At 43.0% G+C, this 25,715-nt stretch overlaps 1 protein-coding gene across 1 annotated transcript in view; it reads right to left on the bottom strand.

The window, feature by feature from the left end:
* Positions 1 to 581: 581 nt before the first annotated feature.
* The window catches only part of l1cama (L1 cell adhesion molecule, paralog a), a 39,846-nt gene continuing 14,712 nt past the window's right edge, over positions 582 to 25,715 (bottom strand). The window contains exons 2-29 of the mRNA XM_070839751.1: positions 18,641 to 18,994; positions 17,295 to 17,309; positions 15,455 to 15,557; positions 14,753 to 14,955; positions 13,592 to 13,714; positions 12,980 to 13,150; positions 11,007 to 11,121; positions 10,454 to 10,638; positions 9,984 to 10,115; positions 9,763 to 9,909; positions 9,554 to 9,665; positions 9,025 to 9,185; positions 8,728 to 8,887; positions 8,236 to 8,360; positions 7,937 to 8,038; positions 7,306 to 7,503; positions 7,149 to 7,219; positions 6,829 to 7,054; positions 6,610 to 6,725; positions 5,973 to 6,189; positions 5,489 to 5,611; positions 5,031 to 5,207; positions 4,827 to 4,940; positions 4,552 to 4,698; positions 4,017 to 4,148; positions 3,020 to 3,092; positions 2,848 to 2,859; positions 582 to 2,402 (exon numbers count right to left, since the gene is read on the bottom strand). Coding sequence (XP_070695852.1) covers positions 2,141 to 2,402; positions 2,848 to 2,859; positions 3,020 to 3,092; positions 4,017 to 4,148; positions 4,552 to 4,698; positions 4,827 to 4,940; positions 5,031 to 5,207; positions 5,489 to 5,611; positions 5,973 to 6,189; positions 6,610 to 6,725; positions 6,829 to 7,054; positions 7,149 to 7,219; positions 7,306 to 7,503; positions 7,937 to 8,038; positions 8,236 to 8,360; positions 8,728 to 8,887; positions 9,025 to 9,185; positions 9,554 to 9,665; positions 9,763 to 9,909; positions 9,984 to 10,115; positions 10,454 to 10,638; positions 11,007 to 11,121; positions 12,980 to 13,150; positions 13,592 to 13,714; positions 14,753 to 14,955; positions 15,455 to 15,557; positions 17,295 to 17,309; positions 18,641 to 18,767 — 3,849 coding nt within the window. The 5' untranslated portion in view covers positions 18,768 to 18,994 and the 3' untranslated portion in view covers positions 582 to 2,140. The remainder of the gene's footprint in view (positions 2,403 to 2,847; positions 2,860 to 3,019; positions 3,093 to 4,016; positions 4,149 to 4,551; positions 4,699 to 4,826; positions 4,941 to 5,030; positions 5,208 to 5,488; positions 5,612 to 5,972; positions 6,190 to 6,609; positions 6,726 to 6,828; positions 7,055 to 7,148; positions 7,220 to 7,305; positions 7,504 to 7,936; positions 8,039 to 8,235; positions 8,361 to 8,727; positions 8,888 to 9,024; positions 9,186 to 9,553; positions 9,666 to 9,762; positions 9,910 to 9,983; positions 10,116 to 10,453; positions 10,639 to 11,006; positions 11,122 to 12,979; positions 13,151 to 13,591; positions 13,715 to 14,752; positions 14,956 to 15,454; positions 15,558 to 17,294; positions 17,310 to 18,640; positions 18,995 to 25,715) is intronic.

The following is a 25,715-nucleotide window of genomic DNA, read 5'->3' as shown; positions in this document are numbered from 1 at the left end:
TTTTGTGTCATTCATCGCTCATGTATGAAAATAGATTTTTTTTTAAAGTTTTATTTGTCCTGAGTGTGTCTGAAATACCAACAACAGGGAGCTTACACACACACTTCTTTCAGTGCCACCAGCCTTTTTAGACATCCCACGTACTTAACCTCAAGGAATGTCAGGTGGTGTTTGGCCAGTGTCAAGCTTTTATTTGAATAGGGAGAACTGAGGCAGCAATGTTGCATATAGGTACTCCCTGTGGTATGCTGCATCCCTTTCTCTCATAACTGCATCAGACAAAAACTCCACAGATATTCACTGCGCTGCAATGCATTGCTGGATGGTTATGGGCATGAACGCAATCTTAGCTTTCGTTGTAATGTAACTACTACTATCACTAAATGACACTAATGTACAGTTTTTTGATTTTCAAATCTTTACATGTTTGTAAACATCTACAGAACAATGTGAAATTTTTCCCTTTTTTATTTTTTTTTCCTTAACTGTGAACTATTTTTTCTAAAACAGCCAAATTTCACTGCAATCATTAGTCAAAAAAGGAAAGTTTGAATTCATAGCAATAGTACAAAGAGAAAAATGACAACTTGCAACATTTTTTAAGTAAGTTAAGTGGTTTCAAACCTGCACATTTTTCACATTTTTATATCAAACATGGTTGGGTTCATCAAAACAATCTTTAAGGGTTGTATTTACATTCTGTGGGAAAAAAACTGTCCCTTCTCATAACCACTCTTATCTCTCCAGTACCATGTATGTCAGAATTTTTTCAGTTAGTAGCATGTAAATACAATGTCTGCCCAGCTCTAAAAAGAATACATTCTCTGTGTTTGATGTAAATACCAACTGCTTGCCTTTATTATACATCAACTGGCAATCATTACGCCTGTCTGCAAAATCAACTTGCATTGATAAGGGTCTGAAAATAAAATTTTTGAGAGTGTTTGCCCACAAGACTCCACTCTCTGATCTGTAAATATACATAAATACTGCTCCTCAAACAGTTTGCGTAGTATGAGATGGACAGGTATGAAAAGATTGTTAATTAGAGACAACAGTGTTTTTAATACAGTGTAGAAAGAGACAAAGACAGATACAGAAAGCTACACATAAGTCTCGACACAAAAAATTACAATATCATTTCCAATAATGACATTACACTTCTGGTGGGAAGGCGAGAGAGTAATGACATCGATCTGGTGCTCTATGCAGACCCAGCAGGCACAGGAACTTATAAGGAGCATGTACATATCTATAATACTGTATTATGGCTAAATAGATAGATGTAAATGCAGCTATATACACCAGATGCTACTCAGCATTTTCACAGCAAGTTCCCCTTATATGCATCCAATGTTATCTATAATAAGAAACTTGGCTTCACTTAGTTTCAATTAAAACAACTTGATTCATGAAATATGTCAAAAAAAAAATCAAAAAAGTCGTGAGTCTTAAGTGTGGAATAGTGTAGAAAACAATATATGAAAAAGTGATTATGTGAATAAAAGATAACAAAAGGATGTTTTGTATTTAAACACATTTGTAAAAAAATAAAAAATGTCACTGGCAAGTACAATCTTAGACATCAAATGGTGTTACACATAGAAAATCATGTGTGAAATAATATAAGGCATGATAAATATCCTAAGATTCAAGCCTTTTTACAGCAGTATATGCCGTCTGCTTCCCCACACTAGGCTCTACCATCCTCCTCCTCTTTCAGTGCACTACTCTGCATCTCTATAGGACCTACAACCCCTCTGATATTTCTACCTGTACAACATTCTGTCTTTATCTTTCTATAGAGTTGTCTGCGGAGAGAAACAGAAGAGAAGAAAGGGAGAGAAATGAATGTGAGTCATTAAGATATGTTGTAAACTACACAGATAAAGGAGGGTGAGGGGAGTCAAAGGACATCTTCAGGTCAGTCAGACATGTATCACATTGTCCATTACTTTGGACACTCCTTTGGTCAAAATAGTCTAGTCGGTCAGATGACTGCCAGGTGCATCTGAATAGTCAATAGATTGTGTATCAGTCGTTAAAACAACAGATCAGCAAATCAGTAGGGAACAGGAGCGTATGGGCACATATGTGTTGACATGTTTTGGTCTGATGGTCCCCGATGGATGTGTGGGGGTTAATCGAGGATGGTGACTGAGTTGGGCATGCCATTGGTGGCTGGAGAGATGGTGGTGGGGTTGAGCGGGGAGTTGTCTGGGAGGCTGTGAAGCACCTCTGGACCCTCGCTGGGCCGACTAAACTGGCTGGCCAGAGACTCATCCAGGTTGAGCTCGGTGGTTATGACACTGCTGCCGTTGAAATCCAGGTTGTCCTCACTGCACAGCTTGCTCTCCTCGCACAGGGACGGCTGGCTGGCTGTACGCTTCTCCCCAAGGTCACTAGAGTATATGAGAGCACGAAAGATATTCGAAATAATATTTTAAGCAAAGTTACCACAAATTTGCTAAAATATGAACATCTGCTGCTTTTCTTGCTCGTACATCATTGTAAATTATTATATAATTATGTAGCAAATTATTATATTGGGTTTGAGATGGTTGGTCAGGCAAAACAAGACCTTTGATGAAGTCACCATGGCCTCTAGAATATTGTGATGGGCATTATTCACTGTTTTGTTATGTTTTATAGACCAAATGATTAATCAATTAATAGGAAAATAATCTGAAAATGAATGAATAATGGAAGTAATCAGTTGTTGCATGCCTACATAATACATTACACTATGATCATACCAAATGTTACAGGGTAGTCAGTGGGTAAGTGAGGTTTTAGCAGGAGATGATAAATAGTGGGTTTGGGAAAGCAAATCACATCACAGCATACCTTTCTAGAGATCTGCATAGCAGGAGAAGGCATAAGGGAGAAGAGGGACAGTGAAAGCAACACAAAAGGGTTAGGAAAATCAAGGGAGTCAGGGCTGTGTTAGGAGATAGAATCTAAATGATCCATAGAAACGTAGTGCAGCATTAAAAGAGACTGCATTCAGAAGACAAACCTGTACTCTCCAAAAGTCTCGTCCTTTATAGGCCGTACCTCCGAGTCCATTGGACCCTCTTCTTTATCTTTCACTGAGAAGGAGATTATTGGATTTCATTATCAGTATGATCTCAGCCATGTTTGTCTCTAAGCCACTGTCTCAGACATCGATAATGACATTCTGTCACACAGCAAGATAACACCAAGTAAAATAAAAAGAAGTTTGTGTATGTGGAGTAAAAAGATTTGGACAATTTGTAGACAGAACTTATTTATTTTCTAATGTTTTAATTGATTTCTCAACTGACTTTCAGCATTATAACTACTACTCAAAACAATTGAAATTATTATCATTAGCATTTTTATCTATTTAAATTAGTCCTTGCTTTTAGCGCAGACAATTAAGTCTACCATAAAAGGAGCCAGCCACTTGTTTCTTCCTTGTGTGGAAAGGGATGAAAGCCTGGTGCTTTTCTCTGACCAGTCAGTGGCCTGCAGGTTGCAGTTACTCTTGTGGTTTGTGATTATTATTTCACAGCCCTTTTCAGGGCACAGCCTCTTCCTCACGATCACAGTAGGAAAGTACAGCCTTACAGGTGTGCTTCACTACATGTTTGATGTGAAGGCTGCAAGGAGGAAAGTTGGCAAAGTGAAAACTAGCCAATTATTTGGAGTTGGAGCCACTATAAGGATCACACGGGGAGAATTCTAACATGATTCAATCTTCTTTTACTGCTTTCCAGAAAGAATAATCATGTTTGCTGTTGTGCATAACTGTAACTGCCTGGTTTCTTTTTTATTGTGATATCATTTTCATTATCAGACAGCTTTATGGCTCCAGACTGCCCACTGGTAACCACAAAGCTTGTGTAGACACAGGCATGGACGAAGGAATGAATATAGCACATTCTTAGAAAAAAAAGGTTGCCCGAGGCATCAGCCATTTGTATTCATCAACACTAAACATATTCATAACATTTCAACGTCTCTAACTCATCATGGTGGGCTGCACTTGCCTGAATACTTCCCCCCTTTACTCCTCTTGATGAAGCAGAGGATGAGCAGTATCAGCAGCAGCAGCACGATGGCACTCACAACACAGATGAACCAGCCCTGTGTTGCAAAGCTTGGCTGCACCTCCTTCACTCCTTCAGAGGGAAAAGAAGAGGGATTTTTTTTGTAATGGGAAACAGGATGAAAGCAGGAGCAGTGGAAAGGATGATGAAGGTAGAAGAAATAAGATAAAAAAGGGAGCAGAATCTAGAGCAAAAGAGACAGAGCATTATGCATTCTGACAGGGTGGCATTTCACTTGGGAACCAAAGACTACAGCACAATACGCCAAACAAACACAAGTAATGGATCATTTCATATGGCTAACCAAGCTCTCTTTTTACACGAGTCTTTGAAAGCACTTCACAAGCAGTAGAGAAAACTGCAAGGCACTCTCTGTAGGATCAGGCATTATATTTAGATGTGAGAAACCCAGAGGAGAGAGAGCATAGAAGATGAAAGGAAAAGAGGATGAATGAAGGCAGAATGCTCATAGCACCTGTTCCTTCTATCTCAGTGTCAGTCTCCCAGAAGGTGCTGTTGTTGTAGGTGAAGCGCAGACGAAAAGAGCCAGGCGTGAGGCCCTGAAGCTGGTAGAAAGACTGAGAGGAGTTCACCATCTCTGACTTCTTCCATTTACTGCCATCTGCAGAGACATGACACGCACCTTGATTTGCTTTTCATCATTTAGGATTGCGAAACTATTCCTACTTTTTTTTAAAGGTTGAATGCAATGAGGTTTTCTTCATGTACTTATATGCAGAGATATTATACCATTTTTGTTGAGGTAGTGGATCTGGAAGCTAACATTCTTGTGTCTCTTCTTGGCCACCCAGCTGAAATTAACTGAGTTTTCCCCCACAGACAGGCTGATGTTGGCAGGAGGTGCTAAAAAATATCCAGTCAGAGGAATCACATTTTTGATCTAGTACAATCTATGTGTCAGATCTGTAATGGGGAAGAAAATCAGCTTTGTACCTCCATCCAGTGTGGTGGCACCCTCCTTCATGATGGGCTCTCCATCCCCTGCAGCGGTGCGCCCCCTCAGGTAGAAGCGATAGTGGCTGTGACGGTCCAGGCCCCTCAGGGTGAGGTGGGTGACCATGGGGTCATCTATTGTCTCCACCTGCATGGGGCTGTCGTCACTCTCCACAACTGACCACAGCACAGCAACAAAAACATTCAATCATCGGCTGATCTTGAACACCTCATTATGGTTGATATATTGGTCTTGGTGACATGTGACTGAATGATGAGCATCATTAGGAGGCTATGCTTTTGACATTTTTCTAGTTTTATTGATTTAGCTGGAAATGTATTGTATGGTGTCATTCCCACTACTGATGCAGCTTTGAAGCACTTATAAAATAGAAGAATTTATGTGTCTGATGATATTATTTCATATTTTGTGGGACATGGGTGTGAATGAGGCTCACTCTGTTGGTACTGCAGTAGATATCCAATAAGGATTCCATTGGGCTGACCAGGAGGCGTCCAGTGGAGGGTCATTTCTGTCTCTGATGGGCTGTCCAGCATCAGAGACGTGGGAGGGCCAGGAACTAGCAGCAACACAAAGAGGCCTCAATCGAAGTGCACTTAAAAGGCATTATCATAATATTGTGATCTACTGTCACCAATCTTCCACCAAAACATGCCTGATCAATAATATTCATTCCTTCATCAATTTCACCCTCCTTCTCTTCGCTGCCCTCCACCCAGTCATCCTCTTGATATCAGTGTCATTTCCTCTGTTGTAACACACAATCCATTCCCTCCCTTCCTACCATCATGCTCCATCTTTGTCTCTCCCTGTCTGTAATTAAACCTCTTCACCCACTTTATCTATCACCTCCCTTCATTTCACCCTTGCTTCCCCTTCCTTTTCCCCTCCTGGATTTTTCCTCTCTTTCTCATTCTCACCTCCCTCGTGAGTCTTGAATGGCAGCGTCTCAGAGGGGGGTCCCTCGCCCTTGCTGTTGAACACGGTGACAGCCAGGGTATAGTGGGAGTATGGTCTGAGATCACTGATCACCTTCCTCTCCTCGTTGGCTCCAGTCTCCACTACCACGATGCTCTCTGATTCCCTCGCCCTCCGGCCACGGTGGTGGCCCCGGGAGCCAATTCTGGTCAAATGTATCTGGAGCCACAAAATCAGTCAGAGAAATGATGAAAGATGGAATCATTGCTTAGTTTATGACCTACATTTGAAACTTTAAACATTTCATACACTTCTCATTCTTAATTCATGTCATAACATGACTGTGTTGAGGGATTGCAGCATTAAAACTGGGTTTTCTAAAAGCGGTTTGAAAAGTATAAAGATAAGCTTGGGTGTTGAAAGGATCATACATCAAATACCCAAAAGGGAGGCAGATAAGGAGTGTGACTAGAGTGTGATACATTTTAAAGGCTCTCTTCTTCACAACCTTGAAAACAAAGAGAACTCTGAAGCCCTTGCCATGCTAAGATCTAGCTGTAAACCCAAAGTATGCCTTATTCATGAGGACAGGGGCTGAGTATGTGAGGCCAAACAACAGAGGAGATACAGGATCAGTACCTTGTATCCCAGCAGGTGTCCTCTGACCGTCTCTCTGTCTACTGCTGCCCAGGTCACTCTGATGGTAGTGCTGTTCATTAGGACAACACCCACATCCATAGGAGCCTCCAATGGAACTGAGAGACGATGACAGACAGGACAGTGACAGGTGAGACAGAATACAAAGTAGAAATATTCCTACTAAAAAAAAGGGGATTGCTGGAAAAACTGCTATTTTACCATCTTCTCCTGAGTAGCCAATGACGGGGTCTGGCTCAGGTCCCTCTCCTTTCTCATTGACAGCCTGAACTTTGATCTCAAAGGCTGAAAAGTTGCCAATGTCATTGATTGTGAATGGTGGTGCCGTTGTGTAGTTGGTGTGCCATGTAGGCCCACTGCCCACCACTCGCCTCCACAGCACCCGGTACTTGAAGTCAGGTCCGTTGTAGTCTCGTTTGTCCATTTCCTGCAGCGATGGGAACAGCAGCCAATAATACATACACTCTTTCTTTTTAAATGATGCTACTTCTGATAATTGTACATTCAGATAACAAATGTACCTCCCAGGCGATGACCAGAGTGTCTGGGTCTGTGGACTCACTCCTAACATCTTCAGGGTTGTTGTCTGGAGCTGCGATTGGAAAAGAGTACAGTGTAGCGTCATTTTGGGTTCACTGTGACAATGAAAACTTGTGGTTACAAAATACTGATTCTAACCTTCAGCGGGTGTGTTGTGGATTTCAGATGGCTTGCTGGGGTCACTTTTGCCCACTTCATTGATGGCAATCACCCGGAAACGGTAGGACAAGTAGGGCCACAGAGGGAGGCTAGCACGCTCCTTGTTTCCGCTTACTCTCTTTAGCTCTTCCCAACCCCTCTCCTTCGAACTTTGGTCCTCAAACTCAACCACATACTCTGCAGAGAGAGCAAGACAGAGTTGTGGAGGGAGCGAGAAAGACAGAAGGTACACAATAAAGAAGCAATAGAAACATAAATACTCAGTGGTGATAAAATCATACTGAGACACATTGAGCTTTATATAAACCTGGCGCCACAAGCCAAACATTAATCCCGTCCATGTAATGAAAACAGAGCAGCCAGAAGGAGATGCATGATATGGGTTTGTTGCTCTGAGTTAGACAAGATGTAACTTCTGTGTTTGCATTTTGCATCTGGTACTGGAGAAAAAGATGGAATCAGAGCAGGAGGAATGACAAATTTTCTTCTAATCACTTTGCATAAAAAAAGCAATTTGAGCATTGAGGAAAAACAGATGAAGAACGAGACAGGTGGGTGTGCGTGTGTGAGTACGTGTGTATTTGTGTGTGTTTGTCTGTCTGTACTAAACCTTCCACAGGGCTGTTGTGGTCGTCTCCAGGAGTCCAGCTGAGGGTGACTGCACGACGCTTAGAATCAGTGATCTGGAGGAGGACAGGAGGGTCTGGACGATCTAAATGGCACAACAACAGTATCGTTACCACAGTTTCCTCCACACTGCATGTCTCCACACTACAGGTTTAAGCTAATAGATCTCTCCAATTTAAAGAAAATATTTTTTGTATATATTCTTTATATCTATGACCTGTTGTATACTCAATCAGACACCTGCTGATTGGTGATCATACAGCATATGATCTGTGATCTTACCACATAAAGTGAGGGTGCTGCTGGCTTCAGCCATGTCCAGCTTGGTGATGATCTGACAGGTGTACACGCCCTCATCATCTGGTCCCACATTAGCTATTATCAGGTCTGATCCTTCAAATGTGTATCTGAGAAAAAAAAGGTCATCATCGTTATCCTGATCTTCCTCCTCCTTTTAATTGTCTCCACCTACCTTTATTAATCATTGTGTTTGACTCTACCTCATCTTTCCATCTTTCTTCTTATTTTTGTCACCATAATAACTTGTTTCTTTGTTTATGTAATAGGGATAAAATAGATAAACATTGTTACAATGGGAAAAGTAATCTGACAGATGGAATGTATAAAGTGTGTCTGGCTGAAGCTAATTTGTAAACACATTGTTCCTTGTTATGCTTTGAAATTCAGGGTAAACTAACTATAAAAATAAATGGATAAAACAAAAATGGGAAAAATAATCATAAAATAAATTGTATCTATAAAATTTTGTCTTACTTTTTGTCACTGTAGGACTCAAAGAGCTTCTGAACGTTCTTTCTCCACTGAATGACTGGGGAGCCAAGTCTGGTGTCAACAAGGGCCTGGCAAGTGAAGACTGCTGTGTTTCCAGGCTGCACCTTCAGATCCTGTGGAGGTGACACGATCACTGTCCCATCTGGAGAAGAAACCAAGGAGACATACGATGCTGAGACAAGATGCATGAGGTGCAAATAACATCAGCTGTTAAGGGACTCAGTGTGCATGCGTGTGTTTGTGTGCATATATATGTGTGTGTGTGTGTGTGTCCCTCACTGAGCACTTCCAGCTCGGCACTGACAGACAAGTTGCTGTTCTGTACAGAGCAGGTGTAGAAGCCCTTGTCGTCATGGGTGATATTAGAGATCTCAAGTCCCCCATTGGTGAGCAGGTTAACTCTGGGATCCGCCAGAAGGGAGGAGTTGTTGCTGCTCTCCCTGGAAAAAAAAGAGACACACACACCCAGAAAACACATTAGAAACTTGGCAAGCAGAGGAAGAAACTTTTCCAGCTACTGCAGTGGCAGATGAATTCACCAGTTCAATTGCCATTTTTACTATTTCACCAGAAAGCACAAAGCCTAGTTGGATACCTGCCACACTGACAAAATTCACAGTCACAGCCCAGATGTAACAGCATTTGGCTGTTAATTTATGCACATGAAGAGCTACCTACGCAATAATATCACATGTGTGAAATTTGTTAATATGAAAATCTGCCAGACAGAGCGCTAGAACACACGAAACAATACAATTACAATGCAACAGAACACAATGAAATGGAATAAGGTGGTTATGTGCCTCACCATATGACTTTAGGTTTTGGAGAGCCAAAGGTCTCACACTCCAGTAAAGCCTTCTGGCCCTCCGTAAAAGTGTATGTACTCCTGTCTTCAGTAAGAATCTGGGGAGGCAGCTCTGAAACGACACACACACAAAGAGAAATGAGACACACACTATCATACACATTAAAAAACTTTGTCTGTTAAGTGACATGTGCAAAACAGCCAGTCACCAATGACATAGACGTTGGTGTTGGTGAGGATGGTTCCATGCTTGTTGGAGCCCCGGCACTGGTAGATGGCGGTGTCTCCAAAGTTGACATCCTTCAGGATCAGAGATCCGCTTGCTGTCAGAGTACGTCTGAAGTCCTGGTCAGTTTCTGTTAAAAAACACACAGTCAGCACACACACAGTGTTCAAGGTATGCATCTTGCAGGTGGCTCTATGCACGCACCAGAGAGAGGGATCCCGTTGATGGTCCAGCTGATGATAGGAGAGGGGATGCCGTCCGCCTGGCAGTCTAGTCTGACAGTCTCACCTGGGGCATATAACTGGCTGACTGGCTCTTCGATCCAGTAGGGAGCCGCTATAAGGAACAGAATATATTATTTACATACAGCACAGGTTAAACATTACATTCTTGCAGTCTCAAAAATGAGACAAGTGATCTGGTTAGATCACAAGTGTCCTAACTTTATTAAGTTAGATAACAGATAATGATTTTACATTAGTTGCTAGTTGTGCAGAAGGTTATTTACCTGGCACTTGGCCAAACTCAATGAATACAAGATACGGTAATTTGATCAGCTGTGAATCTGGATGATTGTAGCTGCTAATATATTGTAAAATCACAATAAATGCTCAAATCCTCCTTGTTTCACAGGCAACATGGCATATATATGTATATGAGCTTGTGTGGCATACCTTCCACGGTCACAGTGTAAGTATGTGTGGCCTTCCCTTGGGAGTTCTCTGCTATACACTGGTACTCGCCCCCGTCGATCTCTGAGATGTTAGTGAAGCGCAGGCGGTGATCAAACATATCTTTACTGGTCCGAGATTCAGACATTTCACCGTCCTTCCTCAGCCACGACACTTTGGGAGTCGGACTGAAGAGGAGGAGGGAGGGTGTGGATGGAGGGACACATAGAACAGAGAGAGGAGAGACAGAAGTGAGCAATGTCATTTGAAATTGAGATGCGAGGTGTGGAAGTGGACATAAAGTGAAGAAAACAGGCAGAGAGAGAAAGAGACATGCAGGGTGAAAAGAGAAGAAAGACATGAAAATGAGAAGGCAGCAAGAAGCAGAGTTGACAGGAGACAGCAAAAGATAGATAATGGAATGAAGAGAGTGTGGGGAGGTAGGAGGAGGGGAGAGAGATGGATGAGAGACAGGTAAGACTGATTAAAAGGAGCGGCTCAAGTTTTCTGATTGATGGTGCCAGAGACATACGCATACGCATAAGCAGACACTCACAGGCCTTGGACGATGCACTCAAGCTCCAGGGTCTGGCCCCTGAGGGCATGGTAAGTGCTGTGGCTTCCAGTAGGTCGCATCATGTGGGGCCTCCTGTTCCGCAGTACAAAGTTGGCTGGACAAAGAGAGGAGGAAACAAAGAGAAACATTCATACATATGTATGGGTAATTTCCAAATTGCTGTGCTGCTGACACAGCAGCCACCACAGAGTCTCTGACACACAAACACAGACACGGGGTGGAATCAGGGAGAGAAGACCTCACCTTTCTGATAACACATTATTATACAGATTTTCTACACACACAGAGGTCTCATGTTAACATGTGCTCATCTTTATGACCTCTACTTGGGCCACAGATGCTGGCAGCCACATCTCAGTGTGAGCTGCATCTCATTACCACTGGGCTGAAGAGGTGATGGGCTCCCTGCTGGCTCTGGGACTGTCTGCTGGATACGGTACTGCTTCGGTCAGCACAACATGCCGACACATTGGGGGTGGGTTGACTTTGGCTTAACTATGGGGCCACAGTGGTTCTCAACAAATGCGAGTATCAGTTTGATATACAGACCTATACAGCATATTACTCTAAAACAAAACAAAATGCATATTATGAAGATATTGAGGGCAGTATAATAGAAAAATCCCTGCCAGCATCCCTCTAGGGATGGAAATGCTGATCTGTCAGTTGGTTGGTCTAGCCACCACTTTGGGTCAGGCTGAAATATCTCAACGTTTTGGATGGATTTCCATGAACTTTGGTACAGATTTCCCTGGTTTCCAAACAATTAATCCTAATGACTGTGATGAATCCCTGACTCTTCCTCCAGCGCCACCATCAGGTTGTCACTTGAAGCTTAAAGAGAAATGTTTCAACAGCTACTTGATAGATTTCCATGAAATTTGGTACAGACATGTACAGTTTTTCATTGCCACTGTTGCTCAATATAATATCTGATGCTTGCTCATGTGGGGATTCTTGAATCCTTAATTTTGAATTCCTGAATCGTTGGGTCTCTCTCTAATTAAAGAGTTTGGTCTAGACCTGCTCTTTATGTAAAGTGTCTTGAGCTCTATAAATAAAGATTGATTGATTGATTGATTGATTGATTGAGCCGCTTTCTTTTAATCGAATGCCATCATTAGGTCAAATTCTGTGACATCCAAATCAACCTAAAGTGTATTTATTGTTTGGTACAAATTAGAAAATGTAGGCATGTTAACACACTAAACTGCAACCACTGTAGACAGTATACCTTCTAAATATTAGCATGTTAGCAATGTTATCGTGAACATGCTAGTATGCTGTTGTTGTTGTTGCATTATGGTGTTGTTAGCTCTAATTAGCACTGTGTTTAAATAAAGTCTCACAGAACTGCTAGCATGGCTGCAGACTTAAAGCCTTCTTTAAATCTGCAACAAAACTAGAAAAAAATGAAAGTAATAGACAGTTGACAGCATAGTCTCTCACATGTTTCTCGGAATAAAAGTTGCTGCTGAATTGGTAAAATGTAATTTCTAATTGTACTATGAGCACCACAGTTTAATCTCCATTCACCTTCCTTTTATTGAGGTGGCAGCAAAAATCTCAGAAGCAGATATATCAAAATGCAAAACTATCTAGAGTAACTATCTATGTTGTAATTTAGGTCTATATAGTATATAAGTATATATAATATAGTCTATATTATTTAAGAATGCATGGTGTGAAAGTGGGGCCCTTGCATGACATTTACATCTAATGTAATGTGATTTCTATTGGCCTGCATCTCCCATGGAATTCTGTAATGTTTTGTTTGTACTTTTGTCCTCACATCGTGGTACCATTATCAATGGCAGTCACTAAGCCCATTTTTAAAATCTGGATAAAAGCACTCTGAGCATAAAGATACATTTCTGAAAGTTCAGGAAGTTCAGTTCAGGTCAGCTCAGTCCAGGCTACTGTATTGTTAGTTAGTTTAGTGCAAAACTTACATGGGTTGACAGTAAGAGTGATGGGTTCCTTTGCCAGAATGGTGCGTGTGGCCAGGTACTGGACATTGCAGGTGTAGTCATTCCTGCTATCCTCAGCTGTCAAATGGGCAAAGTATAGGTTTCCATCCTTCCCCACCACCACCCGCTCACTTAGCTGGATATGGTGTAGCCCTGCAGAAAAAGGGAGAGAGGAATAAGAAAGACAACAGGAGAGAACATGATGACAGATAGAGGTGAGGATCCAGTAGGAGACAAGGGAGAGAGAGGGAGAAGCTTAATAAAAGAATAAAATAGTGAGAGGAAATATAAGAGGAAGGCACAGAGATACAATAGGATGAAAGAAATGGAAAAATGATGATAAAGAGACTTCGGAGAATAGGGGTAAGAATAGCTCAACCTAAAAAAGGCTGAAGACATTTTCAAAAAAAACTTCCAGGGATAGAGAAATGCATGAAAGAATATTCTGGACACTGAGTAATAGATAATCAACTATCTATCTGTGGTATGATAAAAGTGGACAACAAAAGGAGAGATAGACTGTCTAACTGGTAGATTTATTGAGGAGACAGGAAGGATGTAATGGAGGGAGAGATCAAAAGGTAATGTACTCACTCCAGTCCATCCAGTGAATGATAGGCTCCATAGAGCTCTGCGGGGGGTTACACTTCAGAACAATACTGTTTCCCTCTTCAGCCTTCACACTAACCTTTTTTTCTTTCTGCTGGGATGGGGGAGCTGAAGGGAGGCAAGTGAGGAAAAATGCACACCTGTTAGTCTGCGAGGATACAAACACGCAGACAACTACCTGTTCACACATTTACTGCGTCATGGAAAGATTCCTGAGGCCGTCCACATCACAAGTCAACTTTAACACACATTGCAGTGGATAAGGAGTATTATTTATAAACCACTATTTGAGGAACTTTGAGGTGAAGGCGCCAGGTTGTGTTTTGTCTTGCAGAAGTAGAATGACGTGATTTGTGAGTCATATGTGTTTGGCCTCCCCCCTACCAACCTCCTCCCCCCTGCACATTGTTGATAACCCCACAGGAGCCACTGAAGAAGGCTTCACATGACATCAACTCAAGAGCGTTTCTGGGGAAACCGTTGTCAGGGAAACTGTGAGGGAAAGAGGTCGCCCAGGAGAGAGCCCGTCGCACAGGTGGATGGATACACAGAGGTGCTCTTTACTTTTGCCCAGGGGCCTATGTGTGTGTGTGTGTGTGTGCATGCGTGTGCGTGTGTGTATGCGCACGCACGTTTGGGCTTGTGTGTACGAGAGTTTATGCTCATTATCATGTTATTGCATGTAATTATGTTCTGGGTGGCGGCACTGGAAGCTCTCTGTGTGAGCCTCCATCTGCTAACAAATGAGCTCTCTATAAAGCAGGGCAAGGAAAGGTTTATACGCTGGCTCCGCTCACAGCTTTGTAAATCTGTTATTGCTGATAAAACCAAAAACAACACAGCTCGCTTCTAATCTGGACCTCGAAGGCATTCATAGGATCGCTAACACTAAAAACTGACAGTGTAAAAGGCATGTTGCTCCTCCAATGTGAAGCAGTTTGTTTGAAAAGATATCACAGGGTGTTTGATTAGTTTGTTATTGATATCATTTCTAATGGTGTGATTCAATTACAAATCAGCAAATATGCACTGATCGTGACAGACTTTATATGTTAAAATTATCAAGCATAAACATCTTGAATATCTCAATAATAATCTCAATAAGTGGTCAGCTTTAGGATCAATCAGCCATCAGCATGTTCTTACCATCAGTTTTGAGTATGGCCTCATTAGAGACGGCTGTCCCCAGCTCGTTGGATGCGTAGCAGACGTATTTGCCCTGGTACTGCTTCAGGGTATCCATAGTATTACTGAGCGTGTAGAATGCGGATGAGCTAGTGTCCTCAGAAACCTTCAGCTCTGGGTCACTGCTTGGCTCAAACTCCTCTCCATCCTTTGTCCATCGGAAACTTGAGGAAAGAGAAAAAGAATCAGCAACAGTGATGGTATCAAAGTCAAAAAAATAATTTTCATGCCTTTGAAAAAGCTGGTTTTTTAACACGCACAAGATGCCCTTACATGTCACTGAATTTGAGGACATGAATGTATTGCTGCAAAATTTACACGAGATGCCCCTGTGGGACTCATAAGCAAGCTTGTGCTGTGTAATTGCGATATTCATCTTTTCCTTGGCAATTGGAGCAGTTTTCCACTTCAGAGCAGCTAAGACGCTCTGAAAAGATTGCTTGAGGGCTTAATGACATTTATCCCTTGTTGAAATGAGAACTCTGACTGGGAGAATCTGTGCTCTCGTGTAATGCTAATATGTAGATGTCAGCTGAACAAGGAGAGGGAAGGTCACTGTTCTCAGTTGTCTGAAAAGATAACCAGTGGCTCCATGACTAATATAGCATCTTCAGACTTTATGTATTTATGTGTTTGTGTGAGAGTGTGTGTGTGCTGACTAACATGGGTGGAGGGTTGCCGGAGGCTTCACAGCTCATGACAAGGTCTTCAACACTAAAGACGGTGACAGATTCCGGGTGTATGGAGATCATAGGAGGCCTCTTGACTGCAAGGAACAAAAACAAAGAGTTACTGCTGTGACAGTACCAGTTAAAAAACAGGCCTGCTTGTGCTATTACACATCTATATGGTTTAGACAAATAGAAACACATGCACACACTCAGAATAGTGCAGCAGTCTTTACATGACCTGCTTTCATTCTGCGTGCTGCTGTAATAACTCTAGCTATGACATACACACATATATAATCACCCTATTGTAACACACACATCTAAATGGCTTTTGGTAAAAGGTTAGCAAATAGCCCAGAATAACCAAAGATAAAGGCTAATTCTCATAGTTTAAAAGCTGCCGATAAGTATATTCAGTCAATATCACTTAAAAAGACTCCCCAGGGAGAGGGATGAAATGTAGGCCGAGGAACAGAGTGAGAGGAGGAGAGCAGGGAGAGAAAATGGGTTGAAACAAGAGGAAATTGATATAGCATAATGCAAGAGTTCATGTAAGAGAGATATACGGCACAGGTCTCCCTGTGAGATGGAGACACGGGGAGTGGGAGGGAAAGAGTCTGTGGGGAAATGAGGCGGGGATTTCGAGGGAAAAAAGTAATGACCACCAGAAGAGGTTTCTCTCTCTCTGTCACTGCTGTCCATAACAGCCATAAAGCAAAGCCTCGATAACAGACTCATAAAAACCAACATGCTGGGCTTTGGTGTGACTACTGTATTGAACCAGCGTGTTTGTTTCTTCCACATGTTTTATGGCCCGTGTCGTATTTTTATGTTCTGCTTTTCAATACTTATAGACAGAAATTTAAATCTTTTTCCTTACACTGCTTCAGTAACTACACACAGAGGCTGTGTGCAGTGGATTAGAGGTCACAGCTTGATACTTGTTGGTAGAGTCTTTAATTTGACTATAAGGGAAAGAGACAGAGCCCGAGTCGGAGATGAATTTACATTATGTAGGTAAATGAGTAAAAGAGGACACAGGATGGAGGGGCGGGGGCTGTGGTAGATGAGAAGAAGGCAATGGAGATGGAGAGCTGAACGGACAGGGGAGACGGATGGAACTGCAGCAAAGAGAGAGCACATGCAGTGCAGCAGAAAAATGGAGTAAAGGGAGACAAGAATAGAGGGGGGGGGACAAACAAGGGGTAGATTCACAGGGATTCAGAAAAAGACAGATAGGGAGAGTGAAGGAATTTAATAAAAGAATTCCCACTGATAGAGGAAATAAGCCCATTTCCTCAGCTGATCAAATTGAAGTTCAGGCTGCAGGCTCTGCTCCATTATTGGCAGAGGAGGAGGAGAGGAGCCAGTGCTTAGTGCTTTAACTCCCCTTTATTTCCCCGTGTCTTTGATCTGACAGCCCTGCTGCCTCCTTACAGAAAGCAGCTCCTCACACTTTCTCCTCCCTGTCCCTCCAGGGTTCTCACCTTTTAGTAGCCAATGAAGCTAAACACACACCCAGATATGGGAGAAGACACAGAGGAACAGGTGCATGTGCACAGTACAACACACACATTTTGAGATACAAACACACATGCACGCTAAAACACTGGCACTAAAACATAATGCATAAAAACAGGCACAGACAGGCTGACATAACACTGCAAACGCGCACTAATGTTGGGTTCGTTAAAGTGCAGCACAGTGCAACAGGAGTTTTACTGCGTGCTGGATGGAAAACAACCTCTCTGGGATAATGAAAGTGTTTACAATAAGCTTTGCCAGCACCTGCATTAAGACAAATAGACGTCAATAAAGTTAAAAGCACTTACGATCACTTATGTGGTCTGTTAGTCCACAGTGGCCAGAAAAAGGCAATGAGGGAAAAATATTTTAGTTACAGTAAATAAAAGGGAGAAAGACATAGTTAACTATATAGACAGGCAGAAAGAAAGAAAGAAGATAAAGATAGATAGATAGATAGATAGATAGATAGATAGATAGATAGATAGATAGATAGATAGATAGATAGATAGATAGATAGATAGATAGATAGATAGATAGATAGATAACGTTTCAGTGATAATTGAACAACAATTATGATACATGGACGATAAAACAGTGTAATGTCTCCTGTAATGGAGCGTAGCTTTTAACCTCGGCCTGCCTCACACAGATGCTAACACATCTCCTTTATTGATCCCGATCACCACCTCAGTGACTCTCATTGACATGGCAGAGGCTTGCTAATTGAAAGGCAGGGGACACCTTGACCTTTTACATCTTTGACCCGCTCCTCCTTCCTCCTCCTCATCATCATCATCCCTTCATCCTCCTCGACCCTGTCACCTTCGTGTCACCTCGCCCCTTCAGGGATTACATTGGGAGATTTACTGCATTTCATCAACATTTACGGGTTGTGTGCGTGAACGCATGTGTGTCCATGCATGTTCAATTGTTTGTTTGTACACACACTTTTGAAAAATGCGTGTGGGTGGTGAAGGACTGTGACTCATTGCAAGTAGTCTCAGATAAACAGTAAACAGCAAAAGCAGCAGTAAAAACAATATTCTCTCTCCCTTTCTCTCTCTCCCTTTCTCTCTCTCTCTCTCTCTCTCCCTCTCTCTCTTCATTGGAGCTGTGGGCAGGCCGACAGCAGCAGAGGAGATGAAGATCAATTTCCCTGCAGGGCCACAAGCTCAGCTGTATTTCTAATGCCCACATATTGCATTGAGGAGGAGGAAGAAGAAATGACAGTGAGTGAGGAAAAACCTTGATTTTTGTTGTATAACTCAATTGCTGATTAAATTACTCCCCAATCAGATTCTGCTTTGCACCAAGGAAACCAGATCAATAGTGGGACTAATCAATGAGGTATGAGGGGATCAATTACAAAGTAATTAAACACACCAAAGGCACAGATGAGTGCAAACCAATAAAACCTCAAATAGTGTAGTATTTCGAGCATAATAGCGCAATCCACCCCTGAATTGAGGTTACTGAAAGAGAAACACATGTTCACTCAGCTCATTTGCACTAATTAATCATGATGAAAGATCATTATTAGCGTGCTTTGATGAATCAACAATGTAATTAACACAACAAATAGATCTTTGAACCTCATGGAAGCTTTTTAGTTACCATTGTTATGAATGGTACAAAATGAATCTGTACTCACAGCTGTTGGGTATGTGTATGGCTGCTTGGCTGGGCTGGGCAAGGGGGAGGAGGAGGAGGAGGAGGGGGAGGAGTTGCGAGGAGCACTGCCCCCTACTGCCAACCTGCTGTCGCTGCGTGTGAGGCATTGCTCACTGTCCCATCAAAGTCCCACCTGCTCACACACACGTACAGTAAAACGCGAACAGAGGGCAACCTCACACACACACACGCACAGAGCAAGTGTGAGGCTATGTTTCTTTTCCAGGAGGATTCGGCTTTGCCTCGTATGTCTTTGGTCTCTCTTGTCTTCTCTCTTCTTTTTTTTCTCCTCTCTTCTTTAGGTCAGGTCCACGCCCTCCTGCTGGTCTCCTCTCTGAAAGATAAAAGAGAGGGGGGAGGCGAGGGGGAGGAACAAGAGGGAGGGGCAGAGAAGGGGCCATGTGTCAGAATGGGAGGAAAAATTACGCTGCACCATGTGGTCAGACCTATACACAGACCGAGACATGGAGTTAACACACCAATCAAGATTCAGCAACACACCTCCCTGCAAAGAACATCAACAATTCTTATTATCGAACCTGTTCCTGCAAAGAAAATCTCCATTTGGTTAATTACATGACCAGTGGCACATATGGAAGAGCCAGTCAGCAGGACAGATGGACAGAATACCACAACAAGAAGCTGAACAGAGCCTCCCAGCACCCAGATGGGATGTGGACAGACAAATGCAAATTGATGAAGTGTCAAATCAGATAATAACCAAGACAGACAAACAAATAGTTGATAATTAGGTTGACTGGTCAAGGCTGTGTTGCACGAACTGAACAGTTCGTATTGTACTTGGGTGATAGTGCTGTGATAAGTGTGCAATAAAGATGCTATCAGTCATGGCGAGTGAGGCAAACCTCCCCTGCTAGGAGTCTATCCGTTCTCCATCTGTACCCTTGGATCGGGGCCTCGCCACAACATGCATGCTGTCCTCCCCCGCGGCACCACGTGGCGCAGCCCACTGACTGTTTACACTACTCAGTATCACACACAAAGAACTGTTATAGCACACCACGATTAAGACGTACATGTGAGACAAAGGAAAATGGCGACAATAGAAAGAGGTTGCTTATTTGGCAGCTATGCAGTAATGGCAGCCTGACTGAAAGAGTTTTGGCTCCCTACACCGCTGTTTGTTGGCAATGTCACAGCGGAGTGATGAGTGACCTTGGAAAGTGGGGGAAGGTCAGAGAAGAGAGGAGATGAAGATGATGGAGGAGAGTGAAGGATTTGAAGAGTGGTGATTATCATTCATTTTCTTTTATCTAGTGGGTAATGGCTGGCCAGTTAATTGCTGGGGATATTTCCATGCCAGTTAGAGAAAAATGTATTGAATATCTTAGAAAGAGAAACAGGAATATGGGGTTTGTCTACATCAATGGAGCCAAATTAGATCAAATTAAAGACCAAACAAGAGCTGAGCTCTTAATAAGGCAGTTTAAACTAACAGCATTAGGATTAAATGAGCCATTACACTAACTTGCCTGCCTTGTCAGAAGAACGGCACAACAAGCAGACAGAGCAGGAGAAAACAGAGGGGTGAAGTGGGTGGAGGACTTAAGGAAGATAAAGAGGAAAAGTGGGATTGAGGAGGAGATCAGAGGAGAGGGAGAGGCGGAGGTGAGGGAGGAGAGAGGCAGAGGGAAGGAGGGAGGGTGCGAGGTGATGGGAGGAGTGGAGGGATGTGGGAAGAAGGGGAGGAAGAACACTGGCAAAGGGTGACAGCTGTGACACTAATCCTATCCATCCACTTGTATACATACACACACATGTGCAAGCTCAGCCAATCAGTGTGCATCATTTGTTCACTCTCTTCTTGTTCCTCTACTTCTGCTGCTTCTATCGGCCGCTTTTGGTGGTTGTTGTTCCCCCGGAGACAGGGGGCCAATTACAGTGATCCGGTCTTAAACCTGCCCCTCCATTAGAAGCAGATGAATGAAGCGAGGCTAGTCAGGGTATTAGCACTGGTGTTAATATGATCTAAGGTGGTAGCTAGCCTATCAGTGCCCCCTCCACAGAGACAGTGAGAGAGAGCTGAGTGGAGCAAAGCAGGACGCTGATTAACGATGTGGCACTCCATAGCTTGTCATGCCGCCAATCACCATTCACCATTCACCAAGGGAGTGTGCTGCACGCGCACAAGCCGGCACACACACACAAACTCAGACACACACTCATAGGGAGTCACAGACACACAAAGAAGCTTGTAATGCATGGATAGACTGACGGAAAGGCAGGCAGACAGACACACACCTCAAGTAGTCTGACAGGAGCGATCAGACAAATAAAAGGGCATGGTCCAGTGGGCTCCAGTCAGGAGGCAGACCTTGCCAAAAAATATTCCGGTCATGTTGAGTAGGAGCAGTAAAGAGGAACACTATAATGGGTTGGGAGGGGTGTGTATAGGAGGGACTGTACTGAGGAAGAGGCTGAGGCAGATAGACAGAGGAGGGGAGAGAGAAGTGGCGTGGAAGGTTGCCATGTAATGAGGCTAACTCAGCCACCCAAACATGCTGATAGCACAGACTGATGTGGCCTGACACACTAACACACAAATGCTCACACACACATACACACGGACACACTTCCAAGCTGTGTGCATGGCATGGAGCCTTGTGGCTCTCCATTATCACAGGGGTGAGAGACACTGACATAGAAGCAGATGCCTGATTTCACTTGTTCAGGGTGTCCGCTGTGCAGCTGTCAGCGATCCAATCCCAGACCTGTTACCTGCTTCATTGGACAGGGTCACAGGTCACTCCTGGGATGGCTCCTTGCAGCTGGGCTGAGATGACCCGTGTGTCTCAGTGTTTCTGAGTGCTTTTAAAAACTATTACCACCGCTGGGATGTCAACGGGTGCCATCAGAAGTCAGTCAATCACAGGGAGATTGTAGAGTGAGCAGCGTTGAGTTGAGATTGGAGGGCGTGGTTGTTTCTTTTTTTTCACAAGAAAGCTTAACTGCAGAAAATTAGCAGCCAACAGGACATGTATCAAACAAGCCAAATCGACCAAGTCAATTTTCCAATTCCTTCAATTATTCATGAATTCCTGCTTTGAGGCATTTTGCTTCCAAAAACACAACTAACCCAAACATTTTGTATTATGCTGTAATGTTGCTATCATTAGTACATTTTAATTGCTGCACACTATTGTGGTGTTTACCCCCCCTTGTCACCCATTAGATACAAAATTGCACCCTTCCTCCCTCTGCAAAATGTAGTAATTAGCATTAAGTAGACATGTTGGGCGTTGCCAAGGACTTTACAGTGCTGAATAGGCTCTCTTATCCGTGGAGGAGGGGGGCAACACACACAAGATCAAACCCCAAGAGTCAAATCTTGTTCAGAGTTGCACATATATTCAGATCCCCTTCGTGCCAACCACCCACATATACATGAGAGACTTTTTTGCTTCATATCCTCACGCATCCATGTGAGGAGCCGTTATGTTGATGAATGTTGCCTGCAATATTTTCTCGCAACACAGTGAGTCATACAAATCTCAATACTGAAAGCTTCTCTTACACACATCTTTGATGAGATGTGTGTGAGCGGGTTTGTGTGCGTGTTCAAACATGTGTGCAGGTCTTGTGTCCTGTCATGCCTTGCTTTTAAATATTAACTACCTCCAGCTGTGAAGATGTGTAGGGGGAGAGGATGCGGGACGGAAGGAGGGGGCGAGAAAAATAAATGAATACATGCCCCCCTTTACCCCGTACTCTTCCCCCAGGGTTCGTCTGTCTGGAGAAACATCGGGCTGAGAAGAGACGGACGGAGGGGAAGGGGGAAGATGGAGTGATTTAGACGTAAACAAAGAGAGTACTCGCTAAGACAACTGGACTGATAGGCATTACAGGAGAAAGGCAGTGAGAGATTATGAGGGTCAATGGAGAGTAAAAGTGAGGAGGGGGTCTGGGAAACAAGGTGATGCTGGTGGGGGGTAGATGATCAGGTCCCCTACAGAGTGAATTATTCATAGAAATCCCCTTCCTGTCGGCACAATTTGCCCTAAATTCACCCAAATTCATAATTCATTCACCATACATTGGTTTGGTCTCAGACTGATGCTGTCCATCTACAGGCTACCTGGTGCTTTGGTGTGGCTGTCTGATTCTCTCCTTCACTCCCTCCCCTCTTCCTCTCTCTGGCACGGTCATACTTAATGCATGAGCCTGTTGCACTGAGACAAGTCTCAGACCCACTTTGTCGCTACAGCAGAAAAATACCACAAATCATGTGAAATAATACTGGCTACCTGTTTCTGCTCCACTCCGCAATACACTTCCCTAAAGCAGACATGTCTTTCATCATTCATCGCGGTGAAGATTACACTTCCTGCAGGCCTTTTTCACGTTTTCTCTAAGAGTGAGCAGTTGAGCCTTATAATAGGAGCTGTCCAGGAACGATGAGTGCCCATTTTCCTGTCACCTTTTTATCAGTCTCCTTCTTGTCTCTCAGCCCCCTTGGTAGCTGACACTAAAAGCTTTCCTCAATTCCCCTCCGATCACTTTTCACAGTACATTTCCTAGTCCCCCACCTCCCCTCTCCCTCTCTTCCTTCTATATTCAACATCTCGCCTCTCTATCAATTTAATAAACTGCTGTGGTAGCACTCTGGCTTGGACAATAGGCAACCCAGCTGATTAATTCAATATTTGAAATTTTAATGGAAAAGGGGCTCTACAGCACAGTTGGAAACCACAACTTCCCTAATGTACTCTTTGTTTAAAGGGCCGAGTAACATGTGTCTCTGAACCAATGATCCATGGTCATCTCCAAAAGGAAATTTACCAGCAGAAAAAAAACAGCAGAACTACAGCTTATCCACAATCAGCGCACACAGGCAGCACATTTATCAATACCGCTATTAGCATAAGCACAACTGTTAGATACTTTGCCAATGTCAAATGCACAGATAGAATGTGCGCCATATTTTTTCCGGACGTTTGCACCTCTTTCGAAAACCCCCACCTCACCGCCTGTGTTCTGTTAAGGGTGAGGGGTTAATGTTGAAGTGACACAAAGCTGGAGAAAATAAAGGTTGTCAGAGAAGCTGAGAGGGCAACCGCCCACTCTCTCTGTCTCTCTTCCTCTCTCTCTCTCTCTCTCTATCCTGGTAACCATGACAACAAGGTCTCCACACAGCATCCCCCCTTGTACATACAAATTCAGTTATTCACACACATGGTCACTAACGGGTTTGCAGTATCACTTACATATGCGCACGCACGTATACACGCTTATTAATTTTCTGGCGTACACCGACAGGCCATCCCTCACACACACACATTCACCTGTAAGTATGAATACTGGATGTCTTCACATCTATACTATGTACACATACTTAAGCTGACATGGACACACAAAATATCCAGACTTTGGCAGAAAGCGTTTAGGTGAGTTAAAGATTTATAAGGTGATTTTTTTTTTACAGGCCTATCCAACTGAAAGTTAAAGTACAAAACAGAAGAACAAGACTCCCAAAGTCCTCTACAAATCTCTACTCTCCCTCTCTCTCTCCTTTGTACGCCAATAAACACAGGCACAGTCATCTCCCCTATTGCCAAGACTGCAAAAGCAGCTACCTCTGGCTTGATTTATTTATTGATGTTTTTCCCCTTAAGACACAATGGGAATGGTAGAATAAAAGAAGTGGTGAATAATTCAAGGGGAAGGGAGTGGACTCATTAAGACATCCGTGAGGGCTGGAGAAAGAGATGAGAGGTGGATGGATTGAAGGAGCAATGAAGGAAGGAAAACTGACAAAGAGAAAGAAGGGCAACACCGTCGGGAGATCAAAGGGGGGTTGACAACAAAGTCAATAACAAAAGTCTGAAAAATTAATATAAAGTTAAAAAAACAGAGGAAGTGAGATGGAAAGAACACGAAGAAAAAAAGATTTAAAAAGTGAGGTAAATGACAGATGTGAAAAGAGAGAGATCTGGATATGGGATCACTGACCAGTAAAAGCTCTGTAACGATCAAAAACAGGGGTGTTACCCTAACGTAATAGTGTATCAGATTCCCTGTATGTGTGTGTGTGTGTGTGTGTGTGTTTACATGCACATGAGTGCGTGTGTGTTGCTGTGTATATCAGTAAAGATCAGCCCGTGTGTCAGCAGGTCAGCTAATCTCTCTTGTCAGCTAATGGAGCCAGCCTTACAGATGGAGTGCTGCCTCTAGCCCCCTCTCTGCTTCTAGCATGTTAGCTGCTGCTCACTTAAATCCACAACTGATAAGGTCATTTGTTTATAGCTTGCCTCTCTGTCAGTTGGTCAGGAAATGGAGATGTACGGTATCTGTGAAATAAATAAATAAGCAGAACGAAGCAGAATGGTCATGAATGTCGACTTGTTGTGTGAGACATTTAAATGGTTAAAGCATGTGGGCAGTGCTGCAATATTGAATATTTTTACAATGAATATTAGATTTAGATATTCAGTTGAAATTTTAAATCTAAAATTTAAATCAATTAAATATGGAAAGAAAATAGACTTGTCTTATTGGGAAAAATAAACAGAGACAACAAAAAGGAAACAAATCAAATGGTTTCTGTGCACAAAATGAGAAGCATATGTACTCTGTATGTACACATAAATATATTCATAAACACTGTATGCACTCACACACACCAACATCTCCTTACACTGCTGCACTCTTGCCTGTGGGCGTCATTTGCTTCATTAGCAGCAGCATCAGTCAAATTCTGTGCCTGCAGCACAAAGCGCAGTAATTATGGACACACCCGCCGTGTCATGCAGAAGATATAAGATGCGATGCATACAAACGCCCCTGTGCACAGTACACACCCTCGAAGGCACATTGTTATGCACTCTGTGTGCAGCGGGAACATGCAGTGATGAACGCATGTAGCTCATGAAGATACTTTTTTGTGGCAGAATAGTTTAGTGTCAATCCAGTATGTGGTTAATGGTGTTAGCTTGAGCAAATAGGGGCAATCATGACATTATGAAATTACGTGGAAGAGCTATTAGGAGTGACCTTCTCTTTCCCCTCCCTCTTTCCTCGCTCCGTCCTACCGTCCC

This window comes from Pempheris klunzingeri, chromosome 11 (genome assembly GCF_042242105.1).
Source record: "Pempheris klunzingeri isolate RE-2024b chromosome 11, fPemKlu1.hap1, whole genome shotgun sequence".
NCBI classification, from domain to species: Eukaryota; Metazoa; Chordata; class Actinopteri; order Acropomatiformes; family Pempheridae; genus Pempheris; species Pempheris klunzingeri.
The sequence above is the reverse complement of the archived record's forward strand: the minus strand, read 5'-3'. Positions and strand labels throughout refer to the sequence as shown.